This window comes from Onychostoma macrolepis, chromosome 20 (genome assembly GCF_012432095.1).
Source record: "Onychostoma macrolepis isolate SWU-2019 chromosome 20, ASM1243209v1, whole genome shotgun sequence".
In the NCBI taxonomy this organism is placed as follows: domain Eukaryota; kingdom Metazoa; phylum Chordata; class Actinopteri; order Cypriniformes; family Cyprinidae; genus Onychostoma; species Onychostoma macrolepis.
The window spans coordinates 26,262,080-26,274,520 of record NC_081174.1 but is presented as its reverse complement, the minus strand read 5'-3'; the positions used below and the strand labels follow the sequence as shown (position 1 = coordinate 26,274,520).

Sequence of the window (12,441 nt, the reverse complement as noted above, 5' to 3'; positions counted from 1 at the left end):
CAAATGAATTGGTCTTTAACCTAAAATGAAAACACGACTGTGTGTGTGTGTGTGTGTGTGTGTGTCAGTTTATGTTCCTCAAAGTGGCAAAAAAGGTAGGATATTGACATTACCCTTATGCATCATTTGATTTACAAAGTCTGTGTTCTCTGGAAAAGTTTTTACACAGGCGCCAATAGGTCTAGACTATAAATGAAAAGACGCAGGTGCTTCAAACTGAAGAGACACGACCGGATCCTCCATTTAAATAAACATCCGCAATACTGCGGGGCTGAGGGAAGCCGTTTAATGCACAACCAAACGGCGGATAGTGGCCTACTGTGTTTAAATCTCACGTTTGTCGCTCATCCATCAGAATTAACCTGCAGATTCTATCCAGACTTATAAAAACAAACAAATCTGTCACTATGTCAGTAAGGTTCAAATAAATACCTGCTAATCAAAAGGCTCCTGCATCTCATTTCCACAAAACCTCTTTATTCAAATCATCTCTTTTTTATTAACATTATACTACCATCAAACTTTGCTTTGCCAACATCAGCTGGCTACTGCGTCACATCGCTCGGTGCATTTAAACACAAAAACTCCTAAACATTTTATAAAAGTGGTAAACCTCAGCGCTCTTACGGAATGAAAAGACTTGCAGACGGTGCATTAAAATAATCAAGAAAATTGACTACATTCTCAAAGGAAATTCACAAATGGTGCTAACAAGGTTGCTCGTTTTCCGAGCAAAGTCATTTTAATGCAGACACGAGATTGGCGGAAAGGTGCCTGTGTATCCATGAACACGGAAGAATCAGCTGGAAAAATAAAATAATAAACAGTGCAACAAAAAACATGAGCCTCCTATATAAGTTTCGTTCACGCGCTACTGTTGAGCTGTTTGATAATATTTGGGGACCAATGCGGACCCCTATTCTGTACTGAGAGCTGTTTACATTGGTCTATTATATCGGCACTTACTTTCAAAAGAAAAAAAAAAAAAAATAGTGGAAAGATGTAGAAAGAGAATAAAATAACACCATAAAATATCCCACATTACTGCCTATTAAAAAGAAAATAAAATGAGCAAAAATGCGTCATTTTCTGAATAACATTTCACAAACAAAAATATACCCCCTTCATGTCATTTCAGTTTTCTTATTAATATAATTAAAACCATTTACAGTGCTTTATTATAATATATCTTTCAAGGGAATTTACGGAATATCGTCTCTTATTGCAGCTAAATGATACTTAATCGTCCAGTTATTCAATGAAACCAAAAAAAAAGAACGTTTGGAAGCCGCAGCTGGATGTTTTGTGTTTTTTTTTCTCCAGGGATGGGTCACATATTGGCAATTAGTCCTGCTAGGGCTCTTCGCTACTGCTTTATGTTCAGTTCGTTCTCCAGTTCCATGAGCTTCCGGGAGGCTTTCACTTTATTCGACACTTCCTTTCCCTGTGAGAAGAGTCTCTGGCGCTCCTTAAATGTCAGGTTTTCTGGAGCTCCTCCTATTGTGTTCTCCTGATCGGGGCTGCTGCGATTAAAAGCAATCATTTGTTAGTAATCCGGTATTTAAGAAATAATTAACCTGAAAAATGAAAATGGAATCATTTATTACTGTCTACAAATGTGTAAACATAATTTAAAGAACTGATAAATGTCCTAAGTAGACTGTTTCTTCTATATGTTTGGGTGGTTCTTCTACCACACCCAAAGCTGTGAGCTCAGAGATTGGTGAAGGGATAATGATGTTTGTGGAAGCTTACTGAAAAACACCGCAGCTTACAGCCCAACCCAAGCATGACATCTTTAGTTTATATGCATCATATAAGCACAAATGTTTTGGGTTTCAAAACACATTCCAGATGCATGAGTGTGTTCCTCACCCTTTTGTCCACTTCTCTCGCGGGTCTTTGTAAATCTCTCCTGATCCTAGTCCTGTTGTGTTTCCAGTGTATGAATTAAATCCTGTTTTAATTTTGTCAAATGTAAAAACAACGTGAATTTCACAGGAAACATCAACAATGTCATTTCAAGAGCGATTTGCAAGATAATTGCAAAAGCTCCTGGGCCCATTATGGTGAACTGCATGTATATACATATTAAATAAAACGCATATATTAAATCAAATTAAATTCTAGTTTTATATATATATATATATATATATATATATATATATATATATATATATATATATATATATATATATATATATATATATATATATATATATATATATATATATATATATATATATATAACAGAGAGAGAAATTTACATACATACAGACATATATATATATATGTGTGTGTGTGTGTGTGTGTGTGTGTGTTATTGGTAACTAAAATGATTAAAACGTCTTTAACAATTTAAAGAAATTAAATGACATTATATAAATTTTATGAAAAACTTAACTTAAAAAAAAAACTAACAAAAAAATTGCCTTGACAAGTAAACAAAAGTTTAAAAACTGAAATTAAAACTAAAATAGAAATAAAGCTAAACAGAATAATTAAAAACATACAAAACTTTTTTTTTTTTTTTAAATAAAACTAATTTGTCAACCAAGTGCTTTTGTCTTTAGTTAGTTATTCGTTTCCGTTGTTTTTATTTTAATTTGAGTAATTTTACTTCTCAACCTTATTTTTAGTTACTTGCCAAGGTAAGATTCCATTTTTTTTTAAGTTACGTTTTTTCATGCAATCCTTGTCATTTAATTTCTTTAAATTAATGAAAATTATACATACATGCTTTTAAAATTTAGTCGTTTTTTTTTTTTTAAGTAATATTTCAAATTCAAATTTAATTTAAATTTGATTATCAATACTTTGTTACTAATATGTTAATACCACATGTTAATAAATAAATATACAGTACAAAATTTGTTGACTTTAAAACCCTACATCCCCATAGCATAGACATAATCTGTTCAACCATGCAGTTCAACCACACCACTGGCCCAGGAACTTCTGTTTTCAACAGGACTCCACAGACCAGAAGCTGAACAGCGAAAAGAAAGCTGGTTTAGTTAGTGTTAAAGCATTCCAAAGCACACCTGACACGAGGTCTGTGGATCACAGTTCAAAGGTCAAAGGTGGAGGTCAAGCACAAGCCGCTTCTAAATTTGTCTCGTGTTGAGCAACGTCTGTAAGCGAGACGCTCCCCAACTCCACACAGCCAGCCTGTACAACGACCCCCACCGCTGACCTATCGTAGGCATCGTCTGTGAGGCTCACGTGTCCTTGTGTCTGTCAGGGCGAAGGGACAGGCCGCACTGAACCAGAAAACGGCAGTTTGATTCTAACCAATGGGGTGCAAGAGCACCGCCGCAATCCAAATGCATGTGGACGGTTTCATTGATTGACTGATAATGGAATGAGTTTGGGCCGGAGGGAGAAAGACACAAACACATTGACTTGTGAACCCAAAAAAAAAAAAACCTTCTCCACTGGTGACGACCAAGTACTTCAAGAGCAAAACAGGGCAGCTGGTGGTTTAGAAAGAAAGAAAACGCTCAATTAGAGGCAAAAGGTTTTGTTTCTGAGGCCAGATGTGTTTCATGCTGTGGTTTTGAATACAATACAAAATATGAAGTAATGGTCTGTATTTGTTTGTATGTTTGAATCAAGCTGTTCAGTTTGTATTCATAAAACCTGGAAGAGAATGACCGATTCCCTCAGGAACATTTAAGGGTTTTTAATGGTGGTTTTAGATTTCTGAGCAAACGAAGATCCGTGGTTCACATTACTTAGACATTTTTCTATTAAAATTTCCAGTCAGACTGTCTGAAGTTTTTACATAAGCACTACAAGGATTTGCCAAGCACATAAACTCACGTTTTTATAGTAGTTATAGTCCTTTGTACACTCTCAGAAAAACGTGCAATGTGCTGAAATTGAAATTTGTTTTGAAAGTAGTTTATTAAACTACAACACTAGTTACATACAAAGTAATATTTTTAAGTATTTTTCAGTACGTTTCATCCTCAAACTGTATCCTTAAGGAAATCGTACCTTTAAAAAAATAATGCAATAAATACATTCATAATTATCATATAATATATATGAACCATTTAAGGCTAAATTAGTAAATAACTGCCCTAGTGACAAGCTCTTGTACCCCTAAAGGAACAAAAGTTTTTTTGCCTTTTTTTCTCCCTGAAAGTGTGTGCCATTTGAGGTATGATTGTGTATAAATGTTGTAAAAAATATATTTTTTATTAAAATTAATTTAATTATATATATATATATATATATATATATATATATATATATATATTTTTTTTTTTTTTAATTAATTTATTTTTAAGTAATGTTGACCAAACACCTTACTTTACTCATAAATTAAAAAAAGCTTTCTAAAAACCCATTAAAAATTCCCATGGGAACTCCTGGCACTCGTAGCCTACAAACTAATGCCATGACTGAACAGCTCTCTAAAGCCAAAAATGTCATTTTTGATGCAAGCAGAAAATGAACATTAAAGACTGAAAGCCCACAGCTTGTGATCCTTATTGCTCAGAGACTTGGTGGTTCCAGCAGGTCGATGCACCTTCTCAGAGAAGGTGATGGGAGGGGCTGTGGAATCCCATGATTCCATGCAGCCCAATGTGAGAGGAAGCAGGGGAGGGTGGGTGGAGCCAAGCAAATGATGATGCCAAACACGCATATAAAGACAAACCAAACAGCAAGACAGCAGACAGACAGAAGATAAGAGTGAGAACTACAACACAGCTGAAACCAAGCAAAATCAATTTTATCAATGCTAAAGCTCTGTTCCATAACCTAGTCAGTTGCCTTTTAAGGTGGCATATTAAGTGAGACGGAAACTCAAAAGTGACTGGTTTGAGGTGCTACATAGGCAGCAACTCAAAGATAGCATGCTATTCTAACAGCGTGATCAATTCATATCATACATAATTGATCCAAATAATTTTTTTCTGTAATGAACATTAACATAATATAAAAATAATAAACGTACGTATACTTTAAAAATAAATATCTAATATTATGCAAATTATTATTATGCATGCTTTATTTATATATTCAGTAATTGTAATATTTTAAATAACATTTTATAATAAAAAACTAATGTGTATATATATGCTGTTTTTATAATATTTGTCAGTAATTAGTGAAACATTAATATTAACATTTATTACTATTATTCATATTTTTTAATTAGGCAGCTTACTAGGTTTTGGAACCAAGTCTAAATGTAAAGAAAAAAGCAACCGGTGTGTATGAAATATCTACGGTGCACTAGACTGGTGGCAACACAGCACTAGTGTTTTGCTGAGAGGCTGTTAGATTGAACTGGGTTTGGGTCCACGAGAGGCTTCAGCAGTGTTGCAGACAGGAATGACGTTGTTGATTTGGTAAGAGACGCATTAAGCAAAGCAGCAGCGATTGCAGCAGTTGATTCATGGCTTGAAAAGCTACAGTCTGAGCATGGAGGAATGCCGTGCTTTTGATTGGTTGATTAATGCAAAGTTAGTTCCCCGGTAAGCGTAAATGCAATTTTCATCACAACAGGCCCCAATGATATTAAGAGGGGAAAGCTTTGTGCAGATTACATGCAAGGTCAGATACACTGGGCAACTTTGTGAAATAGGGTTCAACTGCTTTTTTTGCACATGACTGTTTAAAAGTTTGACATCTGATATGCTGCATATGTTACTTTAAAAGTACAGACAATTGCAAATTCTTAAAAAAAAAAAAAACATTAATGAAAAGTTTGAAAAAGTTAAACAAGGACTCAGGCTATATTTTTCCTCAGTAATAAACTAAAAAAAAAAAGAGCTTAGTGATTAGAATAAAAATATGAATATAATAAAGTATTTATTTAAATCGCATTCATATATATTTATTCATACTCATAATAAAATACAATAACTATAAAATTATAATAATTTTTGCATAATTTTTTTTATACAATTTATGATATATGAACTTGAAACTGATATAAGATATTACTTAGTTAAAACTTAAGTTGTACTTTAATAATCTACCTTTAAAACATCAGATTTTTTTTTCACACAGTTTTGGCTTGCACTGATGTAAAATGAACACATGAGGGAGGCAAAACTAAAAAGATTTCAGAGAGACCATCTGCACAAATATCTCTAATGTTCCTGTGCTGTACAACAAATTCAGATGGCTTTTAAACAGTCAAGCACAAAAAAGCGCCTCATCCGACAGATCTTTTCCCCTTTGCCAAGTGTAAACAGGACTGAGGAGAGGTGCAGTGATGAGCCCACCACTGCAAGTGACAAGAAGCCAGTGTCTCGTTCCCTGAGCTGATAATGGACGGGCAGGCGTCTAGCTGCTGAGGCCCAGCCTACCCCAAAGCAGATCACACACACATGAAACGGCTGGCAACACCAACAGTACTTGGACTGATTTTGGACCGCACAGCGAATCACGAGGTCTACTGACTGCTTGTACGGCACTAGGATGATTCGAGGAAGAGGAATCGGGGAGAATAGGTGATCGGAAAACAAACAAACGGAAATCTAATTACTATTTAAAAGGAATATTCCAGGTTCAATACAAGTTAAGCTCAATCGATAGCAATTGTTGCATAAAATTAGTTTGATACCTTTAAAATAATACATTGCATTTAAATTAAGGTTAAAATATTGTTCTTATGGCTCAGTCTGGCAAACTACATGCTGAACTCCATGTAAATAAGGATGTTATGTCACTTTCCTGATATTCTTGCAAAAAAGTTAAGTACTGTAGTTTATAGGCTTTTTACAGCAGTTATGTCACCATGACAACAAAGTTTGTATTTAATTTTACCCAGACAAGGTCAGCAAGCGATTTTATCACACAAGCCTTATATTAAACACACAAAAAAAGTGTTTTCTCTTTTAAAATGTATACAGTAACGTTCAAAAGTTTGGGGCCATTAAGGTTTTTATTTAATGTTTTTGAAAGAAGTCTGATATTCACCAAGGCTGTATTTATTTGATTAAAACTACAGCAAAAACAGTAATACTGTGAAATATTATTAAAATGTAAAATAAATGTTTTCTGTTTTAATATATTTTAAAATGTAATTTATTCCTGGCATGGCAAAGCTAAATTTTCAGAAATCATTCTATGATGCCAATTTTGCACTCAAGAAATATTTTTTATGATCAATACTGAGAACAGTTGTGCTGCTTAATATTTTTGTGGAAACAGCAATACATTTTCAGGATTCTTGAACAGCATTTACCGTATTGTCCCGAATATAAGATGACCCTGATTATAAGACGACCTCCCTTTTTCCAGATGTACCTGTTGGAAAAAGGCTTTTTGAAAACCAAATCTTGTTTTCTGTTTTTGTTTGTTTTTTCTCTCTCTCTGTAAAACACATTTATTCATAAATTATTTTCATATTGCATATTTTTCCAATTCTAATTTTTGTTTTGAAAGTATGGTAAATACTGGTAAAATGTACCAACAATGACATTGGAAAATTTTGATATACCATTGAAATAACAGGTAGCCCATCTGAATTATATAACAATTAGGCTATCCATCTCATAGTAGCCTACCAAAATGTTATTATCAGTAGAAGTGAAATCTTATTGTAGTCTTCAAATCTGGGTACTGTCTTATGTTTTAAAATCACTTACAGAGGAAGTTTGGTCCCATCAGGCTAACATGACAGTCACGATCATGCTGCTGTAAGCTTTTCTTTTTCATTTGTTTTCATTCGCGATCTTTACAACACACATTACATATTTCATGGCACACTCGTTTTATGAGTTTTTGGCGCCACCTATTGTTGTGGGTGTATTACTGACATGTCAAAGTCTAGACCCTGAATATAAGACGAACGCGTTTTTTCAGATGTATTTCCAAGGAAAAAAACATTGTCTTATATTCGGGTCAATACGGTATTTGAAATCGAAAACTTGTGTGACATGATATATGTCTTTATTGTCATCCTTGCTGAAAATAATTATTTTTTTCCCTTTTTTTTTTAAATAATTCAGAAAGGGATTTTTTCTTTCTTTTTAAAAAATCCTTACTGAGCCCAAACTTTTAAACGGTAGTCAATATTGTCTGTTAATCGAACAACTGCAGTCAGTTGAGCTTAACCTGAACCCAGAAGATTTCCTGTAAAAGGAAGGAAAAAATGAGAAACAAAATAAATAAATAAAAATGAATGAAAGAAACCAGGACATATGATTCGACTGATTGGCTTTGATACTACGAAATTTTACAGATAGAAAGGTAGAGGGAATGTGGAAAACGGAGAGTGCTGAGTCTCCACTGGAAAACAGGAAAAGGAACAAACAAACACCAAAAAAAACAAAACATGAAAACGAATGAACCAATAACAAATGGAGGATGAGCGGGCTGAAGTGGGGCCCTTTTCTCTCCTCAGCGTCTCTACCTTTCGAGTTGGCCGATGGGATGAAGCTGGGTTTGGTGGGAGGGAGAGGGGGCTGCCCTGCCTTGGGAGCAGTACTGTTGGCATTGGCCGCTGCGGGCAGCTGGAATGAGTTGGACAGAAAGATGCCATCTGAGACGGGACGGGGCTTGCGCGCGGTTGGCGGCGGCTGGGGCTTTGGGGGGGGCGGAAGGTCACCATAGGACTTCCGGGTGGCCGAGAGCTTAACCTGACCTGTTAGGCCCGCGTCCTCCTCATCCTCCTCCTCCTCCTCCTCGTCATTGTATGAGACAAACTTGGCAGTGTATATGGTGTCGGGGGAGGCGACCTGGGTTTTGAGGTAGGAGGTGTTTCTCTGAGGCGGGGGCGGAGGGGCGCTGTTGTTGTTAGTGGCGGGGGTGCTTGCGGGAGAAGGGGGCTGGTAGTCCCGGGGAAGGGGGGGTCTGTACAGACCAGGCTCGTCTGGCGTCAGCAGCTTGCGCTCGGCTTCCTCGTGCTGCCGGCGCCGCTCTGCCTCCAGGCGGGTGTAGTAATCTTCCTCCTGTCTCCTCTGAAGGGGGGAACATGGGAAGAGCTGGTTAGAGCTGCCTAGGCTAGCCTGCGCCGCTGCGAGGCCTGGGTCAAAGCTAACGGTGCTCTGGCTAATGGATGCACCAATGTAGTAAAGCTACATTGTAGTAGAAGAAATGTGTTTGCTGATATGATGTAATGTGCTTCTGAATGAATCGAGTGGCTAAAACTGACTCCTGCATGTTGGGGAAAGTAAGCCATTGGTTTTATTTAACACGGCTACACTGCAAGCAAGCAACGTCGCAAACGTTGGGACTAAAAATTTCATTCGAATTGGAATGCATTCACATTTTTAAAAAGAAATGCAAGAAATCTAAACTTTGAATTAAAAAGTAAATATTTACAAAACAATTATTATTATTATTATTTAATTTATCATTTTAAATTCATACATTAATATAATTTATAAAATATATGAATAAATGAATACAATTTATATAATTACATAAATAAATAAATAAATAAATATATAAAATAGTCCACGATCATTTTTTTATAAGAAATGTCAGTTTGAGCCACATGAAAATCATTTATTTAATTGTTCAACTCAGAGGTGAGTTCATCTGAAATAGTTGATAACACAGAAATAGGCTTTAGTCAGGAAAAATTACTTTCCATTTTTTTTTTTAAATTTAATCAAAATTGATATATTTAATAGAAGTATTACATTTACTGAACCATAAAAAAATGGTTAGTAGTATGGTCCACATCCACTTGTGTAGAAAAATAAACAACTGAAAAAATAGGGCAATGTGTGTAGACCTGAGAACTTCTGTGCGTCCAGAAGTACTATGTACACATTATGTAACGGGATATGAGATTCTGCTTGGTTACTTGTGCCTAAGTGTTTAAACGCTTTTAAAAGTCCTTTAAAAATGTAAATCCATTGATTAAACTCTCTTTATAAATGCTAATTGTATGAAAGCGATCTAGTTTAGTTGCATTGTGCCACTTGCTTGCAGTGCAGACACTGTGTAAGACCTGCCTTCGACTGTAAGCACACCAGATGGTGCTAAAGAGGAACAAGTCGCTACAGTTGACAAAATACGCTTGGTTCTAACTGGAATAAGAAAAGCCTGGAGCGTATGTTACTGTTACAAGCTCCAGTTGAAGGTCTGGTTGGCATTTGGTGGTTAAGCTTTGGAGAAAAACATCCAGTGGCTGGCTGCTCTGGTCTCTGTGCATGGATCCCTGGGTTAGTATGCGGTGGTGGGAATGTCTCTTATGAGAGCATGTGGAGGCAAAACACACATGAGCTAGTTCAATCTGGGACGGCCTCCACGAAAACCAAGGCAGGCCCATTTCCAACAGCACTTCCAAGCAATGTTGTATGGAATAGCAATGGTCTCCCAACAAAATGCTGGAGTGCTGTGTAAAGATCTGACATGTGACTCTCATGCGTTTCTTTGAAGGGGATGGGGATACATCACAAACACATGAGAGAGGAGATGTTGTGAAGACATGCAGTTGGACATCACAACTGGGCTCTAAAATTACCAGTGGTCTGAAAATGACGCACACAGACACAAATAAAACTGGATGGTCACATAGTGAGACAATGTTTTGGTCACATTTTCGATGTATGAATGTAAATTCAGACCACTGGTAAACTGATGACCCGCTGAGGCATTCCAAAAGTGTAACACATTGGCATCAAACAAACTTAATTTAGCCTCTGACAGTTAATGGATCACTACTAACTCCAGAACTGCTGTTAACCTTATTATTATCAGCACATACAGTACTGTATATATATATATATATATATATATACACATTAGTATATATATAAATTAAACATAAGGGGCTGTGATCTCGTACAGTCTGACACATTAAATATCAGCTGCTGTCTCCAATCACACCCACTTACAAGGTCGTGAGGAACCATCCACACGGAAATCGGGCGAAACCTTGAAAAAGCTTGACGTTAGCATGAATAAACAAGGCTCTACACATACTGTACGTCTCTATCAGAAAATTATGCCAAAAATGTATTTACTGTATATGGGTACAGATATTGTTTTGGGAATTTGCTCCAAAACAAAAGCAAGAAGATCTCACTATAATTAACCTGACTAATCAATAGCAAGAGAACAGGTCTGGGACATTAAAATCTATCTGCTGTTGTCGTGACTTGCATTTAAGGCCTGGTTGAGTGGGCAAAAAAGGAAAAGATAATCTGCATCCCATAAGAAGTGTGCTAAAACATCTGCAATTTGCATATTACACAAAAACTTATTTCTTGACTCTAAGTCCTTTGTCATCAAAATCATCTTTATTGCATTTAACTACTTATAGAAGTTCCTAGTTGTCGCTGGTCCGTTCCGATCTCAATACCTTCTCGTCGGTCTCTCGTCTGGCTCTCTCCTCCTCTCTCCAGCGTCTCTCCTCCTCCTGTTTGGCTCGCTCTTCTGCCTCACGCTTACGGATTTCCTCCAACTGCTGTTTCCGTCGTCGCTCCTCGTCCTGCAGCTGAGGTGCACAATGCATAATCAGGTTTAGTTGGAAAACACTGGACCAAAGAGACGATGGATTGGACTGACTGCAATTCATGGTTCCAAACATAAAAGACTGATATGATAAGTTTATGAAGGTTAAAAATCTAATAACAAATTTTGATGTCAATTTCAACCCTAGCTGGAAAACTACTGATATATTTATACGATTTCAAATTAACCTGGAAAAACGTAAACTTACATTCAAATGTTTTGGGTCTGTAAGATTTTTTTAATTTTTTAACCAATTAATACTTTAATTCAGCAAGGATGCATTCAATTCATCAAAAGTGAGAGTAAAGACATTTTTAAAGACATTTTATTTCTATATATATAATTTCTATTCTTCATATAAATGCTGCTCTTTCTATTCAAAGTATCTGAAAACAAAAATATTAAGCAGCACAACTGTTTTCAACATTGATAATAATAAGAAATGTTTCTTGTTCACCAAATCATCTCTGAATGATTTCTGAAGGATCACGTGACACTGAAAACTGCAGTAATGAGGTTGAAAATTCAACTTTGCCATCACAGGAATAAATTACATATTAAAATAGAAACCAGTTATTTTAAATTGCAATAATATTCCACAATATTGATGCTTTTACTGTATTTTTGATCAAATAAATGCAGCCTTGGTGAGCGCAAGTAACTTCTTTCAAAAACATAAAAATTACAAACCCAAAACTTTTGAACCATAGTGTAACACTTAACTATATTCAAACCTAACATTAAACCCAATATTAAATTGAAAAAAAAAAAGTAATATTTTTAATGTAATATTAATTTAATGTTTACATTTAAAATGGTAACCTAGATTGGCAAACAATTTTCAATGGCTAACCTGAGGACCGCAAGTCTTTTTGGTACAAAATCTTATTCAAACTAGCCTGCTGTGGTGATTTGTAAAAATGTGTTCTGTTGAGTTTCTATCACACCAGTAAATTTGTCAATGTGGCCCCTGTGATGAGAGGCATCGTGCACTGCACACCA

At 35.7% G+C, this 12,441-nt stretch overlaps 1 protein-coding gene across 19 annotated transcripts in view; it reads right to left on the bottom strand.

Moving 5' to 3' along the window:
- Positions 1-455: 455 nt before the first annotated feature.
- The window catches only part of afdna (afadin, adherens junction formation factor a), a 115,087-nt gene continuing 103,101 nt past the window's right edge, over positions 456-12,441 (bottom strand). For 6 of the 19 annotated variants that reach the window (XM_058755529.1, XM_058755528.1, XM_058755532.1 and 3 more), the window contains 4 exons: positions 11,288-11,422; positions 8,384-8,930; positions 1,876-1,957; positions 456-1,523 (listed from right to left, as the gene is read on the bottom strand). In XM_058755529.1, coding sequence (XP_058611512.1) covers positions 1,367-1,523; positions 1,876-1,957; positions 8,384-8,930; positions 11,288-11,422 — 921 coding nt within the window. In that variant the 3' untranslated portion in view covers positions 456-1,366. The remainder of the gene's footprint in view (positions 1,524-1,875; positions 1,958-8,383; positions 8,931-11,287; positions 11,423-12,441) is intronic. The other 13 variants (XM_058755536.1, XM_058755546.1, XM_058755545.1 and 10 more) reach the window with 8 other exon arrangements.